Source organism: Alosa sapidissima, chromosome 3 (assembly GCF_018492685.1).
Source record: "Alosa sapidissima isolate fAloSap1 chromosome 3, fAloSap1.pri, whole genome shotgun sequence".
In the NCBI taxonomy this organism is placed as follows: Eukaryota; Metazoa; Chordata; class Actinopteri; order Clupeiformes; family Clupeidae; genus Alosa; species Alosa sapidissima.
Window position 1 is genome coordinate 11,171,444 of NC_055959.1, and position 11,796 is coordinate 11,183,239.

Genomic DNA, 11,796 nt, shown 5'->3' on the forward strand with positions numbered 1-11,796 from the left:
CAGTAGATTGGTTTTGCCAAATTCTCTTGGGAAAGAGAAGACATAGCCCATTTAATCCAATGTCATGAGCTTCTGCCTTACAGTGAACTTGGAACTAAAGGAATTTCTGTCTAAAACCTCTAATAATTGTGTTCCCTGCAGGCAGAGTATGAGTTAATGATTACAACAAGTAAATAAGCAAACCTGGCTACTGTTTAAATAACCTACACTATGAAGTGTTCTTTTCCATGTGCACTTTTTAATCAATAATTCAAAAGCATAAAAGAGATGAGTTTTGCTCCACCATGTCCAGAAGTGTGAAAGTTGAGTTCACAGTTCATGTGAAGTGTGAAAGTTGTAGTGAAAATTCCAAACGCCATTGTCAAATCTTACTGCTAAGGGCCACTCACAATGGTCTCTGTTTACAGTAAATAATTGCAATGGTATTCATGTTTGTTGTAGTAATTATGAATCTTTTATTGCATGCATGGGCTATTACATTATTGGTTCCAGCAATGTGTGCTAGTCATGACAGCCAGGGCATAACAGTTTCACTTCATTGTTCACCGTGGTAGGGCTTATTGATTTTGTGGTTGTGGTAGGGTTTTCAGAAGCTGCAACACGGTGGTGTGGTTAAAACCAGACTCTTTCACTTAAGGAAATTTAGGTAGGCGTGACCAGGCTACATTACTGTTCAGAAATTAATCTTTATGTCACTATATCCATAATGATACTTACTACTATTACACTCTGACCATAAGCGATTTATATGTTCTCATTCTGTGAAAGGTCACCCTTTGACCTGAACTGACAGCTATGCTACGTTTTTGAAGGTTCTAAACGGATCTTAGTGTTGGGGATGAAAGAGTATTGTGGCTTTATAGAATACTGAGGACTTTCTTTGGTAATGTAAAGTTGTTATTTTTTTGGGTGGTCTTTTAATAAATCATATGCTCAACTACAAAAAAAGATCAACATTAGAGTGTTCTGTATATTTTAAAGTGTTTGCAAGTGTAATGACTATACTTATACAAACACAAGAGTACAACATTAAGAAACACAAATACTCCAGTGGCCTCATTCTTCACATTAGCCCTCTCCATGTAGTCACTGCTGAAGGGTGATGGGAGCCAGGCGCTCCTTGTTGAACTCGCACACGTAGAACATGCTGCCCTCGCACAGCACTGGGCTCCACCGGCCTGCACTGCTCAGCGCCACACAGCTGCTGTTGGTGGCCGCCCCCTGGGGCTCCCCCTCTGCCCAGGCGGTATAGTTCTGGACGGGACTCTGGTCTGTGTATACAGCTGTGCCCTGATCTGGTTGTTCGCTGGTCTGTAGTCCGATGAATACCCGAGTCAGACCAGCCCGGTTGACATAGCCTGCTAACGCCGAGTTAGTGTTTTCAGTCTTGGGCATGGCCAGGGTGCCGCCCCGTAGGTTGCAGTTGACCAGAGCCTCTTGGTACTTCCGTGCCTCCTTGACGATCAGGTACAGCTTTTCTTCTGTCTCCATAATGCCCAAGATCACTGTGTAGAACAGATCAAACAGCATGGCAGGAAACAGCAAGTGTATGAAGGATTTTTGCAGTTTTAGAAAAATAGTTGTGAGCTTAGGCTCATAAAATAAACCAGCTTTAATTTCATTAAGTATATCTGTTATAGCCTAATGCATGCATGATTCTGCAATTCCAATTAATTCGAGGTCTTTTGATTTCCTTTCGATATACTCAAAATATGAATTAAGTCATGTGAAGTCATAGTTGGTGTCGTGGCACACTCAGAACTTCAATATGCAGTTATTTATTAGACCAACGTTTCGGCTTGCGCCTGATGAAGGCGCAAGCCGAAACGTTGGTCTAATAAATAATTGCATATTGAAGTTCTGAGTGTGCCACGACACTTCTTCTAAATTCAAGTCTTATTTACCATCGTGAGCACCTCACAAGGTGTGCGTTTACCATCATCAAACAAATACGTAACAAGTCATGTCATGGAACATCTTGTTATCATCAAGCAAGGCCGTAGCCAATGTCAACATTGGGGGGACCACACGTGCGTGGCGGGTGACATTAGTTCCTGCCATTCTATTATTATGTACAAATTCATGAACACATGGGGTAATATGTTTTCTTTTAAACAATAATGTCAAATAATACTATTTTTCTATTTTTTGTGTGCCATTCTATCTTATGCCATTGCGGGTTGAACAAATTACAACCATAACTATAATCATATGAACATACATCTGTGCATTGGTATAGAAAAATATGTCCAGATATTGTGGCCAAAGTAACAAATATTCAAAAACTTGGTTGGGAAACATCTGCATGTGCTTTCTGGCTATGCCTTTGTGTGGCTTTGTCTAGCTAAGAAGTGAAGAAGTGTCATAGCTTAGTCTAGGGTGCAGTAGTTTTGTAGTTTTGGCTTGAATATTGTTTACATGATCACATAAGATGATGACTCCCCCCCCATGACATAAGACAATATATAACAATAGTTTGTAGGAGCTAGTAGTTAAGCACTACCCTAGTTCAACTTAAAAAGAGTACTGATCAAATGCTACAGGACATGAAGGGTGTCTGGGCGGAGAGAGAAGGCAGTGCAGGATTTCTTAGAAATAACCATGACAATCTGTTCATCTGCTTTTTTTCAGTATCCATGGAATCAGTATTTCATAATTCCATGGTATTCTTCAACTTTCACACACAGTGATGGCTCAAGAGAGGATTATTGTGCAAAGCATATGAGTGTTTTCACAACAATTATATGTAATCAGGTTTCTTCAGTTTCTTCACTGAGATCATGAGGGCATATCCCCCTCAAAGTGTATTATGATTACAGCCTTACCATCAAGGCCTACATCTTTACACTACACCTACACTTTCAAAAGACATTATAACCAATAGTATAGCTTTATGACATAGGAGAGATCATAACTTACCATTCTTTAGAAACTTAATGGCATTTTTCAGCTTGTTGATGTTGACGTCCATCTGGCCAACAACTTTTCTGTATCTCCCACAGTCACAAGTTGTACCTATTTTATTGAATGTTGTTTATTACATATTTATTAATGCTAAACTTTTCATAGATGAGTTTCATTTAGATTTTTCATCAATAAAACAACTGTAAAATTTAATCATGGCTCTATGTGAAGGGATATCCGTCAGGAGTACGCGTTTGCTTGGCACCATTTAGAATACTTTCAGTATTATAAAATTCCATCATACCTGGCTTTCCTTTTAGTCCAGAGGGTCCATCTGTACCGGGGTCTCCTTTACTCCCTGTAGCAGATTAGAACATTGCTTTTAATCTGTATTCACTTTCAAATGTCCAAGAGTTCTTATGCCCCGAGTCTCACATTTTTGTAGATAATTGATGGCATTCACCCACAAGATGGCAGTAGCCTATTGTGCAGCAGTACTCAGGAATGCTGTAAGGTACACTAGTCACGTAGGGTGCATGGCTTTTCCCCTCTTTGATTGTTGTTGGTTTGTTTAATGGGAGATTATATACTGTGTAATAAACCATGACCCTTCATTTTGACAAACAACTGTAAGCAATTTCCTTTCATACATAGTTGCCGAGTGAGTTTTGTGAGTGAAATGTGACACAGAATCTGGCCTGACCCCTCATCGTACATGAGGCTCCAGGAAGTTCCGTTCTGTGGTGGCCACCTGGCCAAGAGCGAGCGCTCCATAAACACGTGTGGCGCACACTCATCAGAGGAGCCGATTGCGTTCCAAAACCTAATCAGCAGGCCCGTTCGTTGATGGGGCCGAGCCACGACTAGACAAGCGCTCTCAGTCGCGGGACGTAAACTCGAACTGACAGCGGCCTCTAAACATCTTCTTTGGAGTTGCCGGGGCGTCTCGTGAAAGCAAATGGGATGAAATGGAAGTTTATCTTTAAGAAAAAGAAGCGCAGGTCGTGCCAGGGGTATCACAGCACACAAACAGTAGACATTAAGGGGCCTCATCAGCAACACTGGCTGCCGTCCAGAGGAGTGTCTGTCGTCCAGAGGGTATCTTCACAGAGCTCCTTTATCTTAGGGGTCTGGAGCCCTGACACTAGCCTCAGTGGAGGTGACCGCTCTGTGTTTACTGAATGTGAAAAAGGCATAGATAGTCATTGGCACCAAGACAGAACAAGAACCCATCTCACTCTGCACAGTCTAGGCTTTGAGATAACTTTTGAGTGGCCTTATATGTGCTAGAACAGGGGTTCCCAAACTTTTCCACGACAAGGCCCCCCAAATACCACTAGGTTCTGGCCAAGGACCCCCTTGATGTGTTATTAAACCCATCGACAATACTACGGGGCTAGAAAATGCGCTACATAAATAAATGTTTATTTACTTTCCCACATACTAAATGTTGTATGAAACACATATGCTTACCTTTGTATCCGGCAGGTCCTGTCTTCCCTGTCTGTCCAGCGTCTCCTGTACTGCCGAGCTCTCCCGTTAACCCTGAATGGACACATGGAGCAAGACCTTGAGAATGTTTGCCGAAAATAAGCAAGTATGTGCCGCAGATGTGCTCGATTGTTTGTAATTATGCTGCACAAAAGCAAAAGACTGCTGCTTCATTGTATAAAGTCTCTCTACTGAAAGGCTCAAACGATTATACTGCTTTACAAAACCATAAATCTTAGTTATAGTAGATGTTTCTGTTTTTGCCTGTGATTTACTGAAAGAAGGCTATGTTGGTGGCAACAGCAGTTTTAAACCACTGGCTAATCGGGCTCAGAGTGTGCTGGAATGTGGTGGGGATTCCAGAAGCTTAAAATGAACCTCACATATGCCTAAAGTAAATGATTCATATCAAGTTAAGAATAAACATGCATCACTGACAAACAATTAGCATTGAAGTCTGAAGCAGATCTGGTTAGTAGAATATCGCCACACATGATGTCACGGTGTTAAAAATCTATTGACGTAGATTGAATGGAACAGTAATTGTCAGTAATTTTCGCACAGCACTTTCCTGACTGTTTTTCCACAGAGGCTCTAATTGCTCTTCTAAAATGCGCCCCAGTACAGCTCCACAGGTATTTCCTCTCCTCTACGCGCCTTGCTGAGTAAATACATGGAGGATGGCGTTAATAAATTAAATCTGTGGAATGGAGACTTACTTGGAAGTCTTCCGAAGAAAGTGTGGCCTTGGAATTTTTTTGTCAATTTTGGACATTTATTTTAGTTTCTCTTGTGTCTGGTTTCAGTGGAGGGATGTGATATTGCTGAGAGTGAGGTTGGACTTCACTGGAGAATCACATTTCCTAATTTTTTTTAGGTGATTCATGGGAACACTCATGCCATAATGCCAGTTAAAGTGAAATGAGAAGGAACACTTTTGGATATTGTTGGCTTTTCCACATAAAGCACACATTTCTCTTCCAGATAGTCTAGTCTCTGTGAAACTGTGAAAAGATACCTGGTCTTTCAAAATAATGGAAACTCTTCTAGCGTTCGTTATGGGAGGCACACAGATCAGTGTGTTCCCTTTTACAGTGCCCCATGTTGTGGCACTACACAATTTAAAGCTAATTGCTGTCTGGCTACCCTCACTTTCTGCTTAGTCAACGGCGGGGGGTGACATTTCTGTAGACTCACTCACTCTGAGAGCCTTAGTTTGCCTCAGTCAAGCTCTACTGACAGATGAAAACCTCCGAAACATATACAACACATTCAAAAGTTCAGTGTCACTGCTATTTTCCCGGAACAGATTTACCTCTGCTAAAGGGTTGATGGCATGATGTTGCTGCAGGCCTATAAATAAGCTGGAGCTCAACCCTTTACAAACAGTATATGGCATACGGCATAACAGAATAACAGACACATCACTACTCTTTGTTGTGTTTGGAATTCACTGAGATTTGCCCTTCCTGGCAGAATTGTTCATTTCCTCTGGACAAGTAAGATGGATGTTTGGGAATCAGAAGGGGACGGGGGGAGGTGGGTTGTTGGGATCTTATTGTTCCGTGTGGCTTGTGTGTAGCAGAGCGATAAAATAAACAGCTTGCCTGGAAGGGGACGAGCAAAGCACGAAAGTCGGAGAACCCGCACCACCTCCTCTCTCCCCCAGAATATGGCGACACCACGGCCCGTTACCGCAATTAACACGTCTGCCTGCCTCTCTGACGAGGCTTCCCTCTGGGGAAGAGGTGGTCTGGCGTCCAACCACCGACATTCAACTCCTTCTACACCCAATTAGGGCGAGGAGACGTCACCCTGCAAGGTCAAACACTGCGGGCGCTCCGAGAAAACCCGCCCCACAGAGTTGTGGCTTCTCACGGTGACTTTCCATTTTGCAAATTGCTCAGAATGGACATTTGATAGATTGACTCATTTTTCAAATATGTGACATAAATAAAACACTTTTTTGCTCAAATGTGAAGATTTCTGTTGAAAAATTGCATGCTTGTTCATTACATAATTGTAGTATTCACATTATCCCAAACCTGAATCTTGACAAATTTACCTTAGTCCATTTGTACACCAAAAGAGAAATGACTGTAGATTACTGAAATTACTAAAATGACTGCAGATTACTGAAACTTTTGTATAATCATAACATTTCCTCACAATATTCTCACATGTAATGGGCTATACTATAAAACTATGGGGGGAGTGCTGTATGAATATAGTTGAGAGTCTTGTTTTGGAGAAAACAATGTATGCATACATTACAGTAAGCTATTTACTAAATTGAGCCTATAACACAGAGAATATATACTGTATATATATTTAGCAATCTTTTAACCATATAAGGTAAGGGCAAGAGTTCTGCTTTCCCCTTAAAACAATCTATTTTAGGATCAAAGGAAAAGGACATGAAAAAAATGTAATTGTGTGACCAATTTCCTTTCTAAAAAAAAAAGAAAATGGTCAAAAAATAACCGTATTTACCACCGGAACATAGAAGCCCAGCCCCCCTCTAGACCGTCATAGCCACATCAGTGTAACGTCATTGGCAGTCGCTAGGAGTCTGAATCTAGAGCACTGATGTCATGAAAACCACTCTGTGTATGTCCACAGTTAATTCGGGAGTCCTGCAGCCCACTACGCTGTTTACTAGGCTTTCAAATTAAAAGATTTGCATGCAGCACACGGGTTATTTCTGTCCCCTCGTAAATACCCTGGGCCCCAACCAACTTTCCCTTTAATCTCCAAGCATTTAACAGCAAACTTTGTGACATGCATGGGGACAAACCTGAGGGAAGGGTGGGTGTGTGTGTGTGTGTGTGTGTGTGTGTGTGTGTGTGTGTGTGTGTGCGCGTGTGTTCACGCGGGTGTGTGTGTGTGTGTGCATGCGGTTGTGTGGGGTGTACTGGGACCTCGATGTCCGGGTGGTCCTGTCTTTCCTTGCTTTCCCTGTTCGCCCTCCTGGCCAATCTCGCCATCATCGCCTGCCAAAGAAGCAAAAGTGAAAGTTAAAGGACAGTGGCAGCCACGACAAACACAGAGACAAACACTCAGATCCTAATTCAGTAGATAGAGTGAGTAGTAGAGGCCTAACAGACTCAAGGACACAGACACACACCAAACAGATATTCAAAAAGGCATCTGCCCCCTCGGAGTCTTAGTGCACGGACGGCCATGTTTGAGATGGGTCTTAACCTAATAAGCATGTCTATGGGAGCCCAGCTGTTTAAATACCGACATTCAGTAGGCCGACGTGCTCAATTCTCTGGCACAAACAGAGTGAGAGAAACCGTTCCTCAAAGGCAACAACTTTTTTTTTTTCTTTTTTCCTTTTTTACAGTTTTCCCTGTAGAGGCAGAACATGTGTTCAGCAAGTGCTTTAGGTAACGTTTTTTTTTTTTCTTTCTTCCTCTTCTTCTTCTTCTGTGCAGTATGCACTGGTCCAAAAGTGAACTCAGAAGAGGCCGTGTCTACAGCAGTGGGTGTTGTTTTATATGATGGAATAAAGCGCTGACTGCATGACTGCACAGGCTTTCACACGACTGATTTAGCTGAGGTTGCTTGTCCTGCTAACCAGACTTTCACATTCACACAAAGCAGCGCGTAAACACAGATACAGATGTGACCTGGCACTGCATCTCCTATAATATGCCTCTCTCTCCCACACACACACACACACACACACACACACACACACACACACGCACAGACACACACACACACACATACACACACACACACACACACACAGACACACACACACACACACACACACACATACACTGACACACTCAAAAACACATTCACACACACACACACACACACACACACACACACACACACACACACACACACACACACACACACACACACACACACACACACAGAGTTTAATAGCAGCATGGTCTCTTATGAGAGCAGCTGGAAAAGGAATACACTGCAGATCTTGTGGAGATAATGCTGCTGTCAAAATCAAAGTGAGTTTTGACTCCCATGGGAAATAAGGGAACATGGCAAACATCTGAAATTCTGACAAAATTATGGTAGATCAAATTAATTTGTATTTACAGCAAACCTATTACACTAGGCTATGGTACGTATATAACCTCTTAAAGCCTCATATTTGAACAGTTTTTGCATATAATGCATAAAGGCTCATTAATTTCCTCCGAAAATACCTCTAAATTATAATAGCTTTTCCAGTCTAAGTTCTGTCAGGCCCAAACATATGATTTTGAAACGTTGAAGCATTGACGTTTTCCCACAGTGTTGTTGAGCAGCTTTCATCAATATCACTGTCAAAACTGCGGCGTAAGTACTTAGTACTGGCATGAACAGCAATTCCAAATTTGCAACAGACAATTATTTTTCCATCTGTGCAACTTGCAATGTGTGCGTATTACAACATGGGACCATTAAAACACTGGTGGATGTCAAAGAACTCCCTCACCCGTACTAAAACCTCATATCACAACACCAACATGGCTACACATGGTTGTCACAAGAGGTAAAAAAAGCAACAACTCAGAAATACCTTTTGATCCTGGTAGAATGGTATTTGAACAGACCTCAGTTGGAGAAATCTCTGAGACCATAGTGCCGAGAAGAAGAAGCAGTAGGAGCCGGCTGCCGAGAAGTTGGAGAGCCATGTCTAATTGGGAAATTAGACAGTGTTCCCCACCAAGGGACAAAAGAAGGGCTCCTCTCCCATCCGTTTACCAGAACTTATCACTCTTCTGTCAAACAACACTGTCCAGAACTGCTACTCCCATCTCAGAGACCGTGTGTAAGGGAGAATCTAGTGACTCTGATGCTCTCTAACGAGTTTTGAGATTGCCACTAGGTCAGGGTTTGACTGTTTTAATTAAAATGTGTAAGAATGTAACATTCATTAATCTTGATTGGATGTTGATTGGGCACAGATGTAGAGGCTCTATTGTTTCCAAAAGTTCCCAGAGTACATGACTAAATTGTGAAGTTTGTTTGTGGTTGCTTATTCATTGTTGAGTTCTTCATTGTTGAGACAATGTTATGCTTTTGTTAGAGTCTGCTCTTATTGTGTGGAATGTGTCATGGCTGAGGGTTGTAGGAGAAGAGATGAAATCACCTTTATGTCACCGAGTTGTTTTCTGCCGATAAATCAAGGTGGAACACCTTTGCACAATTACTTTTCAGTACATTGGAACTTATATACTCATCTCAGTTGTCCATAGGACAGTGAAACTCTCTTTTTTATTAAGGGTAACAGCATAATCTCTTACTGCATCATTATATCCATAATCTGCTGTTTGAAAATAGAGAACCCACACACTCAAATCAACAGTTTTTACAACTGTTTACACACATTTTCAAAACTCTGTATCTATTTTTCAAAACTCTACACACAAAACCCAAAATTGCTCACACAAAATGCAAAATGCCTCAAATCTCCAGCAAAATGACACACAACATTCAAAATGTCATAAACACATCTTTAAAGCAAACATTCACCTCACAAACATTCACCTCACATTATAAACACCTTTGTTATAATATATGGATACATCATGTACACACTGTTTCTCAAAACTTTCTCTCTTCTTTGCTCTTTGTCTGTCTTTCATGGGCTTTATATGTATATTTTCATACAAGAGTGAAAGTCAACTACAGAGAGAAGTTGAAATACACAGTAAAAGTGCAAGCAATATTGAAAGCAAAAATAGTGATTTTTCCCAAATAATTTGCTGTTGCGAATAGAGTATTTTACAGCCAACAACAGCAACAACAAAAAATAAAAGCACAATACAATGACCACCAGATGTACATGGAGTTTTGAAAAAGCTGATTTTGCCTAAGACAGAAATTACTGTATTTCCAAAGAAAGAAATGACTGACTACTATCAAATTGCAATTGCAATTCTGCTTCCTGTTTGCTACCTCAATTGAAATTCAAGAATTGAATAGGAATTTACTGTAAGAGCCAGTTTCAATTCAATTCTGGAATTTTGCACAACCCTGGTGTGTGTGTGTGTGTGTGTGTGTGTGTGTGGAGGGGGGGGGGGGGGGGGGGGGCATTACATAATGTCGACTTTTTGTAGAACATTACGCAAAAGTCTGATTCATTTTCATTTCTAAGTATTTGCATTGGTTCTGAACATTTCAAGCGGAAATCCTCTAGGAGCAGGTTGAAAGGGTCTATACCTATGTATAGAGTATATCTATTCATAGGCCTATACTAAGGCAATGATCGGATGGTGTTCAGTAAAGTAATGAGTGTTATGTGAGTAGAGAGAGTGAAGCACTGGTGAATAAGTGTGGCATTTTGATAGGTTGTGTTTGAAAAACAAAATCAAGATGCAAGATGTGTTTTAGGAAATTGAAAACTGAGTCAAACTGAGAATTAGTGTATGGTTTTGCAGATTTGGTGTGAGGTTATGCTGTTATGTCCTGTATTCCATTCATTGTGAAGTTTGTGGTTGCTTATTCATTGTTGAGTTCTTCATTGTTGAAACAATGTTATGCTTTTGTTAGAGTCTGCTCTTATTGTGTGGAATGTGTCATGGCTGAGGATTGCAGGACAAGAGATGAAATCACCTTTATGTCACCGAGTTGTTTTCTGCCGATAAATCAAGGTGGAACACCTTTGCACAATTACTTTTCAGTACATTGGAACTTGTATACTCATCTCAGTTGTCCATAGGACAGTGAAACTCTCTTTTTATTAAGGGTAAAAACCCCTTAAAATCCCCCGACAAATAAGAGATGTTTGACCTCTTGACTGTCTCAGACTGTGTTTGTGTTCCATTCATCTGAAATGGGAGTTCTGGTATGTTTCTATCATAAAGACAAATATGTCCTGATAAAGACTGATACGAGTTGTGTAAGATAGAATAACATTTTACAAAAGTATATGGGTGTTTTAGGATGGTCATGGAAAAAGTCATCAATGTACTGCTACTATAGTTCAATTTTTAGTTTTACTTAACTGTATTAGTTTAATAGTGCTCTGATAGTACACATTAATCACACAACATGGAATTGTGAATTGTTTTATTCTCAGTCCAAATGATTGGGATTCATGCGGCATTTAATATGTTAAACATCTTCAACAGTATCATTTTGAATTTATAGATGCATAGAGTAAAAACATGGGCTGGGTCACTATATTGTCCTCTATTGGTCTGTGGGCACTTCAAATGTGGAACTTTCAAAGAATGAGAATGAGTTGGATCAGAGGAACCGATCAATCACCCTGTTTTTGACCTCTCTTCTGAGGAGGAGGAACATGTCAGTCTTGCCATATTGCAGCCCCACCCATTAGGTGTGGTGACTTGGCTGCAGTCAGTGGCCCCTTTCTGAATCCCTTGAGACAGTCTTATATAATTGTATCCACTTGTTCAAGTAAATGTAATG

General features: G+C 40.9%; 1 protein-coding gene across 1 annotated transcript; it reads right to left on the bottom strand.

Annotated features, from left to right (window-relative positions):
• Positions 1 to 431: 431 nt before the first annotated feature.
• colec10 (collectin sub-family member 10 (C-type lectin)) lies at positions 432 to 9,201 on the bottom strand. Its single transcript, XM_042086699.1, has 6 exons — positions 8,939 to 9,201; positions 7,317 to 7,388; positions 4,378 to 4,449; positions 3,209 to 3,262; positions 2,920 to 3,015; positions 432 to 1,505 (listed from the first exon to the last, which is right to left on the bottom strand). Exons 1-6 carry the CDS (start codon positions 9,051 to 9,053, stop codon positions 1,087 to 1,089), a joined length of 828 nt encoding a protein of 275 aa, XP_041942633.1. The 5' UTR covers positions 9,054 to 9,201; the 3' UTR covers positions 432 to 1,086.
• Between the last annotated feature and the right edge of the window lie 2,595 nt (positions 9,202 to 11,796).

What these genes read in the sequence shown, in the direction of transcription:
- colec10 (XM_042086699.1), bottom strand. Translation starts at nt 9,053, where the DNA reads ATGGCTCTCCAACTTCTCGGCAGCCGGCTCCTACTGCTTCTTCTTCTC. An exon ending in CATTCTACCAGGATCAAAAG is followed by an intron (nt 7,389 to 8,938) that starts GTATTTCTGAGT and finishes CTTCTTTGGCAG; the next exon opens with GCGATGATGGCGAGATTGGC. An exon ending in CATTAAGTTTCTAAAGAATG is followed by an intron (nt 1,506 to 2,919) that starts GTAAGTTATGAT and finishes TGTTCTACACAG; the next exon opens with TGATCTTGGGCATTATGGAG.